The sequence below is a fragment of the Canis lupus genome, chromosome 10 (assembly GCF_011100685.1).
Source record: "Canis lupus familiaris isolate Mischka breed German Shepherd chromosome 10, alternate assembly UU_Cfam_GSD_1.0, whole genome shotgun sequence".
NCBI classification, from domain to species: domain Eukaryota; kingdom Metazoa; phylum Chordata; class Mammalia; order Carnivora; family Canidae; genus Canis; species Canis lupus.
This window is the reverse complement of record NC_049231.1, coordinates 46,400,794-46,415,201: the sequence shown is the minus strand read 5'-3', so window position 1 is coordinate 46,415,201 and position 14,408 is coordinate 46,400,794. Positions and strand designations below refer to the sequence as shown.

At 44.8% G+C, this 14,408-nt stretch overlaps 1 protein-coding gene across 11 annotated transcripts in view; it reads right to left on the bottom strand.

Moving 5' to 3' along the window:
* Positions 1 to 14,408, bottom strand: part of KANSL3 (KAT8 regulatory NSL complex subunit 3) — a 43,817-nt gene that overhangs the window by 2,550 nt on the left and 26,859 nt on the right. For 7 of the 11 annotated variants that reach the window (XM_038551139.1, XM_038551138.1, XM_038551143.1 and 4 more), the window contains 11 exons: positions 13,427 to 13,490; positions 12,724 to 12,924; positions 12,354 to 12,510; positions 10,739 to 10,816; positions 8,898 to 9,089; positions 8,221 to 8,305; positions 7,663 to 7,790; positions 6,671 to 6,780; positions 6,037 to 6,259; positions 5,569 to 5,702; positions 687 to 837 (listed from right to left, as the gene is read on the bottom strand). In XM_038551139.1, coding sequence (XP_038407067.1) covers positions 694 to 837; positions 5,569 to 5,702; positions 6,037 to 6,259; positions 6,671 to 6,780; positions 7,663 to 7,790; positions 8,221 to 8,305; positions 8,898 to 9,089; positions 10,739 to 10,816; positions 12,354 to 12,510; positions 12,724 to 12,924; positions 13,427 to 13,490 — 1,516 coding nt within the window. In that variant the 3' untranslated portion in view covers positions 687 to 693. Of the gene's footprint in view, positions 1 to 686; positions 838 to 5,014; positions 5,045 to 5,568; positions 5,703 to 6,036; positions 6,260 to 6,670; positions 6,781 to 7,662; positions 7,791 to 8,220; positions 8,306 to 8,897; positions 9,090 to 10,738; positions 10,817 to 12,353; positions 12,511 to 12,723; positions 12,925 to 13,426; positions 13,491 to 14,408 lie in introns of all 11 variants that reach the window. The other 4 variants (XR_005365798.1, XM_038551141.1, XM_038551142.1 and 1 more) reach the window with 4 other exon arrangements.

The following is a 14,408-nucleotide window of genomic DNA, read 5'->3' as shown; positions in this document are numbered from 1 at the left end:
AGGAGGAAATAGGAGTTAAAACTTTGCCAGGTTAGCACACCCAGGACCTCTGACCCAATCACTCCAACTCCTGAGAATTTATTCCAAAGAAGTAATTCTCGATATGGGAAAAAACTGAATGCATAAAGGACCTAGCAGCCAAGTGACTACCAGAATGTGGACTCTGCAGAGACCCACCTCTACCACTTTTTAGGGCAAGTGATGAATGCTCTCTGAGCCTCTTTTTCCCCATCTATAAAACGTAATGACAGGGCAGCTGGATGGCTCAGCGGTTTAGTGCTGCCTTCGGCCCCAGGTATGATCCTGGAGACCCAGGATCCACTCCCTGCATGGAGCCTGCTTCTCCCTCTGCCTGTGTCTCTGTCTCTCTTTCTCTCTCTCAATCTGTGTCTCTCATGAATAAATAAATAAAATCTTAAAACAAAACAAAACAAAACGTAATGACAGCCATTACTCCCCAGGGATGTTGTGAGATTAAATGAGATGATCTGCATAAAGCACCTCAAGTATAATGAGTTCAACTACAAAGGTTAGCTCTTATTATTATTATTATTATTATTTTTTTTTTGGTTAGCTCTTATTATTATGCATAAGGCAAGGAAGAGAATGCAGGGGAAAAGACCGAACTGTTAAGAGTGACAGAGTTGAAGGGAAGTTTTCTATGATCATTGGTTTTTAGGTCTTACCCATTTTTTAGTTGTTACGGAGGATGGATGCCATGAACTGTTGAGCCCCGTAGCTTAGGGAAAAAAAGTAAGGTAGAAAGAGTTGGCCTTTTTTCACCAGGGTTTTCTCCAGTTTTCTAGACTTCACCTTTGTAAAATTCCTAAGAGGTCTCTGAGAATGCAGAAAATGGGGGAAGATGGAGGGCACAGGAGAAGGTTTGACAATCAAACCTTAAAGGATCTGTCTACATTTGTTCACCCTGCCCAAAGGCAGGGCTGTACACAGAGGATTACTCTGTCCTGATTAGGAATACAACTGAGAGAGTGAGTCTGCCTGCCCAGGGGCCACTGCGAGGGTGGCAGGGATGCATGCCCCCTGGCTGGGCAGACCACAGTGTGACCCGAGGGGAAAAAGACCACAGGCAAGGAGTCCATACTCAGGACTCTGATGCAGGACACAACACAGTCTCTGTCTCTTATCTTTCTCGGACAGCTTTTCAGCTGTAAAGAATACATAAGAGTCCAGTTCCGTAAAAGACACACACAGTAAATATTTATCAGTGCCAGAAACAAAACAGATAATTAAGTGCTTGTACAACCTTAGGGAAGTCTAGCCAGTGTTTATAATCTTTTTCTTTTTCATTCTATCCATATCATAGTATGCAACCCAAAACTAAAAAAGGATTATTTTTTCCAATATAAATACCATCATCACACATAAAAAGGTTAACAATTCCTTAATATTAACAATTACCCAATGTTCATATTTCCAATTGTCTCATAAACATCATAAATGGGTGGTTTGTTTCTTAACATTTAAAAATTCAACTTCCGGGATCCCTGGGTGGCGCAGCGGTTTGGCGCCTGCCTTTGGCCCAGGGCGCGATCCTGGAGACCCAGGATCGAATCCCACATCAGGCTCCCGGTGCATGGAGCCTGCTTCTCCCTCTGCCTACGTCTCTGCCTCTCTCTCTCTCTCTGTGACTATCATAAATAAATTAAAAAATAATAATAATAATAATAAAAATTCAACTTCCTAGGGCGCCTGGCTGGCTCAGTTGGTAGAGGTATCCCAACTCTCGAATCTCAGGATTATGAATTCAAGCCCCATGCTGGGTGGAGAGATTACTTAAAAATAAGATCTTTAAAAAAATAAAAACAAAAATATGAAATAAAATTTCAACTTCCGAAAGTCTGAGGAGATTCCTAGACAGCTCCTATTAATCAATCCAACCACAATAATCACTAACTCAAGCCAACCTCCTCACTAGACCAGATAAGAAAAACAAAACCCAGAGAGAATAGGTGATTTTTGCCCAGGATTGCACAGCTGGCTAAAGACAGAGGGTCTGACCCATAGCTCTTTTCACACAGTCTGGTAGTATGAACACTGAGATAACCATTAGATACTTCGGAGTCAGAAAATCTTAATCTAATAATCCTTTCTCTGCAACAAGAGAATCACCACTAAAATCCTCCTAGTAATTATAAAAACTAAGCCCTCAAGTTAATACCACCAGGTCAGAAGTCAGGTCTTGATCTTTATTCTGTGCTTCAATTTACCCATGTAAAATGATTTCTCAATGAGCTCTATCTAGCCTCTTCTCAACTAGCTCCCCCAGGCTGCAGCAAGCTGAAGAGGACCACTAACAAAGGAGTAAGGTATCACATGGTGGGGATATGTGTTCTAGTTGAACACATATCATCAATGTGGTATCAGCAAAGGTCAAGACTACCTGCAAATAGGTCCAAAAAAGCTTTATAATTTCCAACAAGCTGTCAAGGAACTCATAATTTCTGCACTGTATGTTTTAGAATATGAGAAAAAAACGCCTCCATCTCACTCTGTAAGGATAGAATTAACCCCTTTATACAACTGAACAAGGACAGCACATTCACACAAAAGCAGAGGTGGATGGGAAGAAAAGTATATGCCAATCTCACATTAAACACAAAGAGACCAAAATCCTAAGTAAAGTAAAAGCGAATCCAAAGAGTAGATATGTTTTCTCTCTGAAACACTTGACTTCTTTTTTTCTCTTGTTCTTTTTTTTTTTTTAATTTTTTATTTATTTATGATAGTCACACACACACAGAGAGAGAGAGAGAGAGGCAGAGACACAGGCAGAGAGAGAAGCAGGCTCCATGCATCGGGAGCCCGACGTGGGATTCGATCCCGGGTCTCCAGGATCGCGCCCTGGGCCAAAGGCAGGCGCCAAACCGCTGCGCCACCCAGGGATCCCCTCTTGTTCTCTTTTGATTAGGTTTTGTTTCCTCCGTGTGCACAACACAAATATACTGGAGTATATATGAAAAAGAGAATAGGACATATTGGATAAGCTATTGAATCTGGATTCCAGAAACATACTTGACACTTGCTTAACTGGAAGACTTGCATTATCAAACAATTATATAAAACTAAAGTGAGAACAGATGGGTATGGGGTACAAAAAAAGGCCTACATATGTGTAGTAACTGAGAATGTAAGTACAGCAGACTTCAAATGAATAGGGGAAGAATGAATGGACTCTTCAATACAGTTAGATCCTTACCTAACTTAGCATAGAAAAATAAATTCCAAGTAGACTAAAAAAACTAAAGGTAAATAAACAAACGCATTATAAGAAAATGTAAAAACAGTTTCAGTGTGGAATGATGGAGAGTTCTAGACATGGATGGTGGTGACGGTTGTAAAATAAATATACTTAATGCCACTGAACTATAAGCCTAAAAAAGGGCAAAATGATAAACTGTACATAAGTATGTTTTACAATTTAAAAAATAATATATAAAAAAGAAAACACAAAAAGATTATATTGTTGCAAAGCGAAGAGCTTTTTGTTTTTAAGATTTTATTTATTTATTCATGAGAGACAAACAGAGAGAGGCAGAGACATAGGGAGAGCGAGAAGCAGGCTGCTTGCAGGGAGCCCAATGCGGGACTTGATCCTAGACCCTGGGATCACGCCCTGAGCCAAAAGCAGACACTCAACTGCTGAGCCACCCAGGCGTCCCAGGGAAGAGCTTTCTTAAGACACAAAAACTTGAAGCTATAAAGGGATAGATTTGAAGATTTAATACATAAAAAATTTTAATGTATAGAACAAGTATCAAAGATAAGCTCTTAATACTTCAATAGAAAGAAAAAAGAAAAAAGATAAGCAGTTGACTAAAGTATAATACACAACTTGTGTAATAGATAAAAGATTAACATCTGAATGTATAAAGTTGCTATAAATGAAAGTAGAGACAGAATATGATAAGCAATTCATAAAAGACATACAAACTCATAAGTAATCAGGAAAATACACATTTAAACAATTTCATTTTTCATCCATCAAATTAATAAAATTTAAAATACTGATTTCCATAACTAACAAAGACATAAAAAAATAGGTATTATCATCATTGTGGCTTCAACTGTAAACCAGCAGAACCTCTGAAGGTCAATGAGCCAGCAAGTAGCCAGATGTCAGATTCACGTACCCTCCACTTACTAGTCTCTAGACTGTAGAAATCGTTCAGAAACAAGGATGTTCACTGAACCATTATTTTCTGTGTCAAAAGCAAAACAGCCTAACTCTCTATCTAACAAGAGATGGTGAAATACGCTCTCATACATCCACCCAGTGAAACAGGAGGCAGCTACTGACAAGAAGAAGATAGGTGACTATGTAACTCACAGGGAAACATGTCACAACAAGTGTTGTAAACAAAGGCTAGTTACAAAATAGTCCACATTCTGTGATCCCATTTTTGTAAAAAAAACAAACAAAACAAAACAAAAAACACACAAAACAAAACCACCATACAAACAAAACAGAAAACCAGTAAAATAGCATACTTTGAATAGCAAGAAAAATCTAGAAGAATGCAAATCAAACTATTAATAGTGTACATCATCTCTAGGAGCGATATCATGGGAAATTTTCCCTTACTAAATTATGTTATTTCATTAATGTTTGAAGTATTTAGAATAAGTACAATCACTTTTGTAATAGAAAAAAAATTAACAGTAAATAAAGAAAAACACCTCCACTTTTCTCCAAAAAATGTAGGGAGAGCTAACTATGATCCCAATGAGAGCCAGGGAACAATCTCTGCATTCTCCTCTAAAGAGGAGGAGCCAGAAGATGGTCTGGAACAGCTGGGAGCTGTCACGTGTCAGTAAGGAGCCCATCCCTCAGCTCACAAACAGGACTGGTGTGGTGGCAGTGATGGGAACAGAACCAGGCCTTCAGTCACAGTAGCCTGCACAGCACCCTCACCCCCACGAGGGAAGACCAGGGCTGAAACTGCATAGTTAAGGAAAGCACACCCAACTGGACTCCCAACTCTTTTTCTCTTACCTCTCATCTTGGGGTGGCTCTCAGTTCACCCTTTAAGATAAGAAACATTTTACATGAAAAGGTCACAATGGAAATCAGATCAGCTACAAGGAACTGGTGGTCTCTGTGGTTAAGAATGATAGAAACCTAGCATGTTCTACAGAGATGGTAGTAAATGCCAATGGCTAGAATAGCACAATGTTGGACAGCTGGTCAAAGAAAGGCTGTAATGAACTAACTAGCCTCGCCAACCTCTGACTGATGAAGCCAAGAATGGAAGAGAAAAGGAATGGAGAGGGAAAGCAAACAAAACTGAAATCCTGAGCACCCCTACACCTCCGAACACAGTTACATATTTAATCCCTCTCAACAACCCAGGGAGTGCTTTGGAAGAAGAGACCCAAAGAGGTCCATGGCTTGCTCAAAGTCACAAAGCTACAAGGCCCCAGGTCTATATCTGAATTTGATACGCCTACAAGTCCAGTGCACCAGCAGCTCCTCCAATTGGCCAGGTGGCTGGCCCCCAAATTTCCCAACATTGGAGCCCATGTCCTCAGTCTCCCAGGCAGACTCACCTGTGAGCTGGAGGGCAGAGCCTGGGAGCTGGGCTCTTCTGTTGGGGCTGCTCCCGAGCCCATGGGGCTCAGCGTAGTGATTCGGCTCGGTTGGCCACGCAGTGTCAGAGTAATGGTGGTAGGGACCTTCAACCCTGACAGAGAGAGGGGGAAGAAAGGGTTTTAGTCATAGCCTCCACTTTCTTCTCCTACAGAATTTCTTCACATCACACCCCACCCCTTGGCTTCCCGCCTCAGTATCCTCCCCGGCTGGGTCAGCTCCACATTATCAGTCAGTCCAAAAGGCAACAGGAAATAGCTGTGTCCTTCCAACCTCTCTGGGGCATGGACCTACACAGCCGAATCTTTGAGGTCAACACCAGGACCCTGCTGAGTTGGGTTCAACAACATGTCTTGTTCACATAAGATGGGAAGGTCCTAGGGAAAGACCCATATTTAAGAGTCCCACAGCTGTCATGAGAGACTCACCTGATGCTTGGTTAGAGATCTGAGCCAGGCCGGGGAGGCTGCTTGCCAACTTAGCAAGGCCCCCATTGGTCAGCAGCTGGTGGATAGCTGTGGGCTTCCCACCAGGAGTGGCTCCCAAGGAGGAGAGAGTGGTGGCCACAGGAATGGTACGGACAATGGTGCTGGTGCCCGTGGTGATGGCACCCAGGCTCTGCATGGGGGTGGGCAACTTCACGCTGGTGGCCTGTGGGACACACAAGCCCAGGTGATCAGAAGCTATTGCCTAACAGCAACATTCAAGTGTGGAGGGCCCATAGCATTAAAGGCTATCCTATACTGTGCACCTACTACTTGCAAGGTAGTCTTTCACACATTTTCTATATACTATCTTACTTAATCCTCAAAACAACCTTGGAAATACTGTTATTACCCTAATTTTACATATTCAAGGAAATAAAGATACAGAGAAGTCAAAAAACTTCCCCAAGGTCACACAGTAGTGATGGAGCCTTAACCTTTGGTAGCTCTTGGGGGTGAAGTCAGAAGGCTGGCTGTCTTGACCCAGACTCCAGACCCAGTTTCCCTGCCAAATCCAATTAAACTGAGAAGGCCTCCTCCTAACACCTGCACAGACCCATGGGAGGAAGGTGTGCACCTGTGGAGCTGGCCCTGGGGAAGGGTTTGCTGGGAGGCCAGAGGTCTTGCTGCTGATATCCTGCAAGCTGAAGCTGAGGCCTTGAAGGAGGCTGCTGGCTGATGCGGCCCCTAGGAGAGGATATAACACATGTCAGCACAGGCTCAATCTCTTATCCCAAGAGCAGCCATACTCAGCCACCCTCCACAGCCAACTAAAGTACCACTGCTCTTTTCCTGGGACATCCCCAGTGCTCTCGGAAAGATGCCAGGAAGGGCTCCCTGGGCATGCACACTGCATGCCCTCATGAAGAAAAGTATTCTGCTAGACACACTGCCTTGGGTTTGCTCCACATATCCCCACCTGCTCCAAACCACCTGTCTTATGTTTTAGACAGTTTTAGGAAAACCGAAGAGAGCTTGAACCCCACTTTTCAGAAATCTAAATTCCATCCTTTCCAGGGAAAAGGACAGCTTCTTAAGCCAAAAGAATTCCAAATATCTGATTTCATTTCACTACACAGTCGAGAGGCCACAAAGCAAAGAGGGAGGTCCTCCTAAAAGAGGACACCTCCAGAGCCTTGGCCCTTCTGGGCTCAGGTAATCAGCCATCATATGTAGGGTGAGGTGGTGAAAGCAAGGAGACAAGCAGAGGCAGAAAGGTGCCTCGGTTTATGTTTTATTAATGCTAGTACACCACAATCCCCAGTTTTCTGCAATCAGATATGTTTAAAAACACCACAATGAACACAATACACACATCTCCCACCAGCTATTTCTCTTCCTTATAGTACAAGAGATACTACCTGCAGACTGGGGTATATACTCGCTGTGAATATTAAAACCAAGAACTCCCCCACCTCAAAGTTAATTCCAGCTTCACATCAAGCCTCTATGAAAGCCTGCCAACTCAGGGGAACATTCTTTAGATTCAGCTGCTTTCCCAGGACCACCTCCAGCAGCAACCCAAAAGACACTTTGCTGGGAGGCTCAGAATGCTGAGCTACCAGATACCTGGGAGGGAGCTGCCAGGAGAGGTGGCCACCAGACGGCTCTGGAGTGTGTGCAAGGCACCAGGTGCTGTGCTGCTGGACACTGAGGAGGCTGGGCTGGCTGAGACTCCCCCTTCAGAAGCACTTGACCTGGAGACAAAAACAGGAGCTCTATTATCCAAAGGTTAGAGGGCAACAGACCCTGACAACATAGGAAGGGTTCAGAGTGGGGCCCAGCAACGCTTATAGTAATGAACACTAGAACCCAGAGTTTCCTTGTCCCACCTTCTGAATTCAGTCTCTAGTCCTTCTGAAAGTCAGGCCTTAAGTTAAAACTTCAAACCAAACCTTGAAGCAATAGCTATGGGATGCTCTGCAAACTTTAAATAAAAAAACAAACAAAACAAAACAAACCTCTGAGCTAACCCCCTAAAAAAGACAAAGATCCCACTAAGAAAGAAGTCATATTTCCAAACTGACAAAATCCAACCTCCACCATCTTTCCAAGCACTAAATCAACCAGGAAAAAGGTGAAGAGAAAGAAAGGAACAGAGCCAGAGAGGCCAAGAAATAGACTCACTTGGTGGTGGTGAGAAGCCCTGTGAGCTCTTTGGCCCCAGCTGAAGCCTGCCCCAGCGTCATGGTGATGGGCTTCCCTCCCACAGCTGCAAAACAGAAAACACCAAGGTCACCAGTCAGTCCTGGCTGGCCCCTACTATTCAGAGTTTCACAACCTAGGCTAAATGCAAAATATTATGGACAAAGATTGGTCAAAGAAAAATGAAGATCAAGTACAGTAGAATAGGGAGAGTTGAGAGTTCTATTTTTCTTCTATTTTTTAAACTTTCTGGTATATTTTATTTATTTACTTTAAGATTTTATTTTTAAATAATCTCTATACCCAACAGGGGCTCAAACTCACAACCCTGAGATTGGGAGTCACATGCCCTACCAACTGAGCCAGCCAGGCATCCTTGGAATATTTTCTTATCTTTAACTGAAACTGGTAAAGAACAAAATATAATGATACTTTGAATGACCCCTGAGCTCCCTCTGATCCTCGTTCTGCCTCCCCGATCCTAGCTTAGATCAGGTCACTGTCCATGTCTGTCCCACGTGCTACCGCATGTCCTCTCTGCTCCAGGCACATCTTACACTGAAGCAGAGGCTTAGTTGTACAGCAAGTAGTCACCAAGAGAGTAATGTTATGTGGTTTGAGACAGCTCAGTTTTTTTAAACAGGCCAAGAAAAACTCACCTTCTGGAACTCCTCCTTGGGAAGGAGTACAAGGCCCTCCAGCTGTGTCCCCTTGGGAGATAAGGGATACCTTAATCTTCGGTCGCTTGGAGGTCTTACTGCCAGGAAGAGGACTGGAGGGATGATGGCGCTTCAGTTGGACCCTAAGATCTTCTTTCTCTGCCTCTTCCGTTTGTTCTGATGAAATGGGAACTAAGAGATGGACCTGCGGTAAGGTCTTCCACAATCCAAAAAAGCCCGAGAGACACTGACAGCACCAGCATGGGCATGTCTGTGTGTCACACACAAAATCACACTTCAAAGGCAACTGCCAATGCTTCAATCCCACCTCACTCAGGTCCCACCTGTGGTACAAGGCCACCTTGCCCTTTCAGAGGATAGCCCCATCCCCATCCCTTATCCTGTTCTGGAGACAGAAGGTAGGGGGCTCTGAGTTGGTGGGAACAAAAAGAAAGGAGAAGATACCTTAACCCTGCCTACCAAAGGCCAAACAACAGAGGACTCACTACAAGGGACCTAAGCCATGCTTCCTGGACTCAATGTGGTAATTTTCCTGTTTCAGGCCCACCCCACATCACATAGCTGGGGTACAGGAAACATCCCACAAAGCAGTAGTAGAGGAGCACACTACCCAGTCCTCTCTACAGAGGAGATTTTCACAGGCTCTCAGAGTCCTACTCTGTCCTAAGAGCCCAAGGTTGAGTGTTTGGTTGCCAAATGAAGGCAACAAGAAGAATTATTGCCAGGAATTGACACTGGCTTTGAGTAGCTACTAGGTAAAGGAGCATCTTAGCCAAGACAACTTTACTGCTCCTGCCCAAAAGCAACAGGGCAACAATGGCCCATGTCACAAGTAGTCCGCAGGTCATTTGTACTAGTACAGAGAAAGGCCAACTGTTCACACATAGCCTTCCCCCTCCACAGAATCAAACATACTCATCTTGCACATGACCAAGCCTCTCGGAATCTGAAGTTATCCTTCAGGCTTCCTTAGAGATTCCCTTCTCTTTAAAACCAGAAGCCCAGGGATCCCTGGGTGGCGCAGCGGTTTGGCGCCTGCCTTTGGCCCAGGGCGCGATCCTGGAGACCCGGGATCGAATCCCACATCGGGCTCCCGGTGCATGGAGCCTGCTTCTCTCTCTACCTATGTCTCTGCCTCTCTCTCTTTCTCTGTGACTATCATAAATAAATAAAAAAAAATTAAAAAATTAAAAAATAAAAATAAAACCAGAAGCCCACCATAGGCCCTCTTTTTAGCATAGGCAATCAGGGGTAGGGTGGGGAGGAAAACAATAGTCCTATGAGGATGGCAGGCAGGGATGGGGCTCCTGGCCTGGGCCACAGAGAGCTACTCCAGGCCACAGGGTATAACCAGCTAAAAGAATCGCTTAGGGAATAAATGCACTGACTAAAATCAGAATAGGAAGGCAGGTAAAAGGGAAAGGAGCTACAGGTTTTATGCTGATAAGTGGCTGGTGTGCTTGTAGCGGCCAGGATGGAAGCAGGAAACCAGAGGCACAGGGAGAAAAACACACAAGGAAACTCAGGTTCACAGGCAATAGGCCACAGGCACATACAGGAGAAGCAGAGTCAAGAGCCACAGGAGACAAAAAAGGAAAAACCATGAGAGGCAAACAAAGTATGGAGAAAAAGCAAATACTATGGAGGAGTAAGCAAAAGGAGTCAGCCAAGAAAAGAATCAGAAGACAGAAAAAGGAAAAGAGAAAAGAACAGCAGGAAACCAGAGACAAATGAGAGGCAGGATGAGGAAGAAAACAAGGAAGAAGTGGAGAGAAGCAGAGAGTAGAGCGTGAAAAGATGAGAGGAAGAGCAATACTCACCAAAGAGACAGGAGGAGGTGCCGGGAGGAAGAGCTTTCCTCACCAGCATATTTTGTTTCAGAAAAGCAGCAAACTGTGCTGGAATGAATCAGAAAGAATTACAGAATCATAGCCAGCCAGAGAAAGGAGAAAAGGAAAGGGAATAAGAAAAAGACATGAAAATGTTCTAGGAAATGGTCAACAAGGGCTTTTTCCAGAATTACTGTATGGGTTTGAAACCTGACTCCTAGCAGCTCCATGGAATCATGTATAAACTGAAAATAATAAATGTACCTGCTCATGGGGCCGTTGCCAAGACTCAATGAACAACAGCAACTCAAGTGCCAAGAAAACTTTTTTAAACAGGCATGGCAGGTAGTCAGGGCTCCGTAAAAGTTAGCTATAATCATTCCCTCTTGCCTATGAGCCCTACAAAAGCCAGGGCGTTATGGCTGCTGCTCTGTGCCATGATACTCCGGGTCCCATTTCTAACCCAGATCACCAATCAGCCTTCCAGAATTCCTTAGATTTACAACTAATTATCCCCTCCAGAAGCAAGCAGACTACTGACTCTCTGTTCATCAAAAGCCTCTTGGAACATCACCCACCCTAAACTTGGCTCTGGCCACCGCTTAAGAAGATCAGGTCACAGACCACCCACGTGGACCCTAGCAGCCTGCTTTTTTTTTTTTTTTTGCCTTCAACGATCCACTCACACATGTTCCCTGTTAGCACCACTCTTAAGGACATCCTCATAACAGGCCTGAGTTTAAGTCCTGACCCTTTGGCTCCACTGAAAGAAACACAGGGGAAGTGAGATCAGCTTGCTGTCACCTCTGCATATTTCTACTTGACAGCCAGCTCTTGTGCTACCTCTTTCCAAGTTCCTGAGACTTCCGATGCTGCATGCTCCTGGATACATCACCAAACACAATGCCCAAAAGGCCTTACCTTGGGGCTGCCCAACTGGACCTAAGTGGGGGCAGAGGAAGAGCTATGGTTTCCTTTTTCCTTGCTCACAAAACTCCCTTTTCTATAGCTTCAGTAGCACACTGTTTTCCAGACTCTGATCTCAACCATACAAACATTTCCCAGACTAATCTAAAGCCTATCTGGAGAAACCCCAACAAACTTCACGGAAAGTCCCAGTGTGGGAACCTTAACTCTTCAAGGGCACAACAAAGAAAGGGCATGATGCCAGCTGAGTTGCCCTGGAATCTGAGGAATAAAGCTAATCACCTTCTCCACATGACCTGAATAGTGCCCTGACTGCAGGAGTGGCTAGGCAGGGCCTAGAACAGAAGTAGCTTCCCTAATTGGGAGTCAGAAAAAAAAAAAAATTGAGGCAAGTACACACGTAGTCAGCTCATAAAACCAAACTTCCCCAGAACACCAAAGCAAAGCTATAATTAGTGGAACTATACAGCTCCACTAATGCACAGACCTTTTGTGATGTCTTACCCTTGAAAACAATCCTTGGTATTCATTGCAACCTAATTTTGTCTGGACAGAAATGTGGGAAAGGGTGCCTCTCCCATGGTCCTGGAAGAAGCTACAGATGCCAATACTTTCCAAATACCACATGACATCACTCTAAAAGATAAACTGAGGGGCCCCTGGGCCAAGGAGCCTATACCTTGGGCTTGTTTGTGGGTCAGCACAGCTTCCGTCCGCTGCACATGTCTCTTCAGGAGCTGAGAGCTCCCAATCTGACTGGACTTCTGGGCAGAGGTCACTGTGGTCACTTTGGTCTTGGGACTTGAGGTGGGGCTGCTAGATACACTGGAAAGATCCTGGGTAGGGTGAGAAGGATAAGAGCTGAGCCAGATATTTGGATTTGACCACCAATTATCACGTCCCCCTGGAATTCCCTGGTCAGAAATCCTCCCCACTAGAACTCAAAGTACTACAGCACTGGGAAGGCAGACAAGCATCCCTAGCAAGTGAAGGAATCAACTCCACAGCTAACTTCCCTAGCAAAAGTGCTCCCTCCCTGCCTGCATCACCTCTGAGCCTGAGGGTGAGGCAGGCAGCTTGGCAGCTGGTGAGGCAGGCCGACTGCCCCGCTCAGGGACCTCAAAGCCCAAGTCTCTGCGGGCTGCATCCCGAGGCTTCTTCTTCTTCTCAGCATCCTGATCCCGAGGCTCAGAGCCCATATGCCCCTCGGCGCGAGTCAGCACTCCAGTCAGAAAGTCCACGATCTCATCCTAGTGTAAAGAGAGGCCCAGACTGCTAAGTCCTCAGTCTAGGGAACAGGAACCTCCCCGACAAGCTCAACTCAATTCAATTAACCCCAGCTTTGGCATCGGGTGTGCCGATCCCTCTCCATGCACACAGAGCCAGGCACAAACCCCAGCCTCAGCCAAAGACCAGCAGTACCCTGCACCCTGACACCTCTATGGGGTGGCACACTGGGGTAGTGTGTTCCCCCACTCCTCCAATAAACCCCTGCTCTGCTGATGCTACATACAGCTTTCCCTTTCTTCCCCTCCCTTTCTCCTTTTCTTTGCTTGATTTAGTTCTACCAGAAGCCCCACTGGATACTCCCACACCCTTCAGAGCCAAAGAAATTGGCCAATGAGATCAAGGCTAAAAGGCTACAGAAAGGCAAGCCTCACTGAGAAAAACACATTAAAACAACTGTGAATAAATAAATAAATAAATAAAATAAAATAAAATAAAATAAAATAAAATAAAACAACTGTGTACCTGAATACATCTGTCCACCATGCTCTGAGTCAGCCCCTCTGATTTCTTCTTTGCTTTGCTTATTCTAAAAGACAGAGAGGAAGAAATACTTAAACATTCCATGGCATAATACGGGAGCAAGAATGGATTTCTCTTCTGTGTTTCTTCTTCTCTTCCTGGGCCCAGGAAGGAGGACTATGTTAGCCCTCTAGCAGGTATCACCACCTCTCTGAACCTTAGCTTCCACATCTGAAAAATGGGGAATCATAACACCTCACTCATTGACTTGTGGGGATTACAAAAATAATATATGTAATGAGATCAGTAGAAGAGGAGAGGTGGTCACAGGTTAGTTCTTTTTTTTTTTTTTTTTTTTTTTTTTTAATTTTTATTTATTTGTGATAGGCACACAGTGAGAGAAAGAGAGGCAGAGACACAGGCAGAGGGAGAAGCAGGCTCCATGCACCGGGAGCCCGACGTGGGATTCGATCCCGGATCTCCAGGATCACGCCCTGGGCCAAAGGCAGGCGCCAAACCGCTGCGCCACCCAGGGATCCCCACAGGTTAGTTCTAAAGAGATAACAGTAACTGGCCATAGATGGCTGCACTCCCCTCTTTGGAAGCTATTTTTAAAACCCCTGGCTTTTTTTTTTTTTTTTTTTTTTAAGATTTTATTTATTTATTCATGAGAGACACAAAGAGAGAGAGAGGCAGAGACCTAGGCAGAGACCTAGGCAGAGGGAGAAGCAGGATCCATGCAGGGAGCCTGATGTGGGATTGGGGCCCGGAACTCCAGGTTCATGCCCTGGGCTGAAGGCAGACACTGAACTGCTAAGTCACCCAAGAGTCCCTAAAACCTCTGGCTTCTGACAGGGGGGTGGCAGTGGGTCTCAGCAGAGAAAAAAACAGGGCCCCAAGTGACAGGGTAGAGAAAAACATTCTGAGCTTCCAAATTCTGAGACCCCAATTTACTAGCTGTTGGCCTCTGACATTGTATAGCATC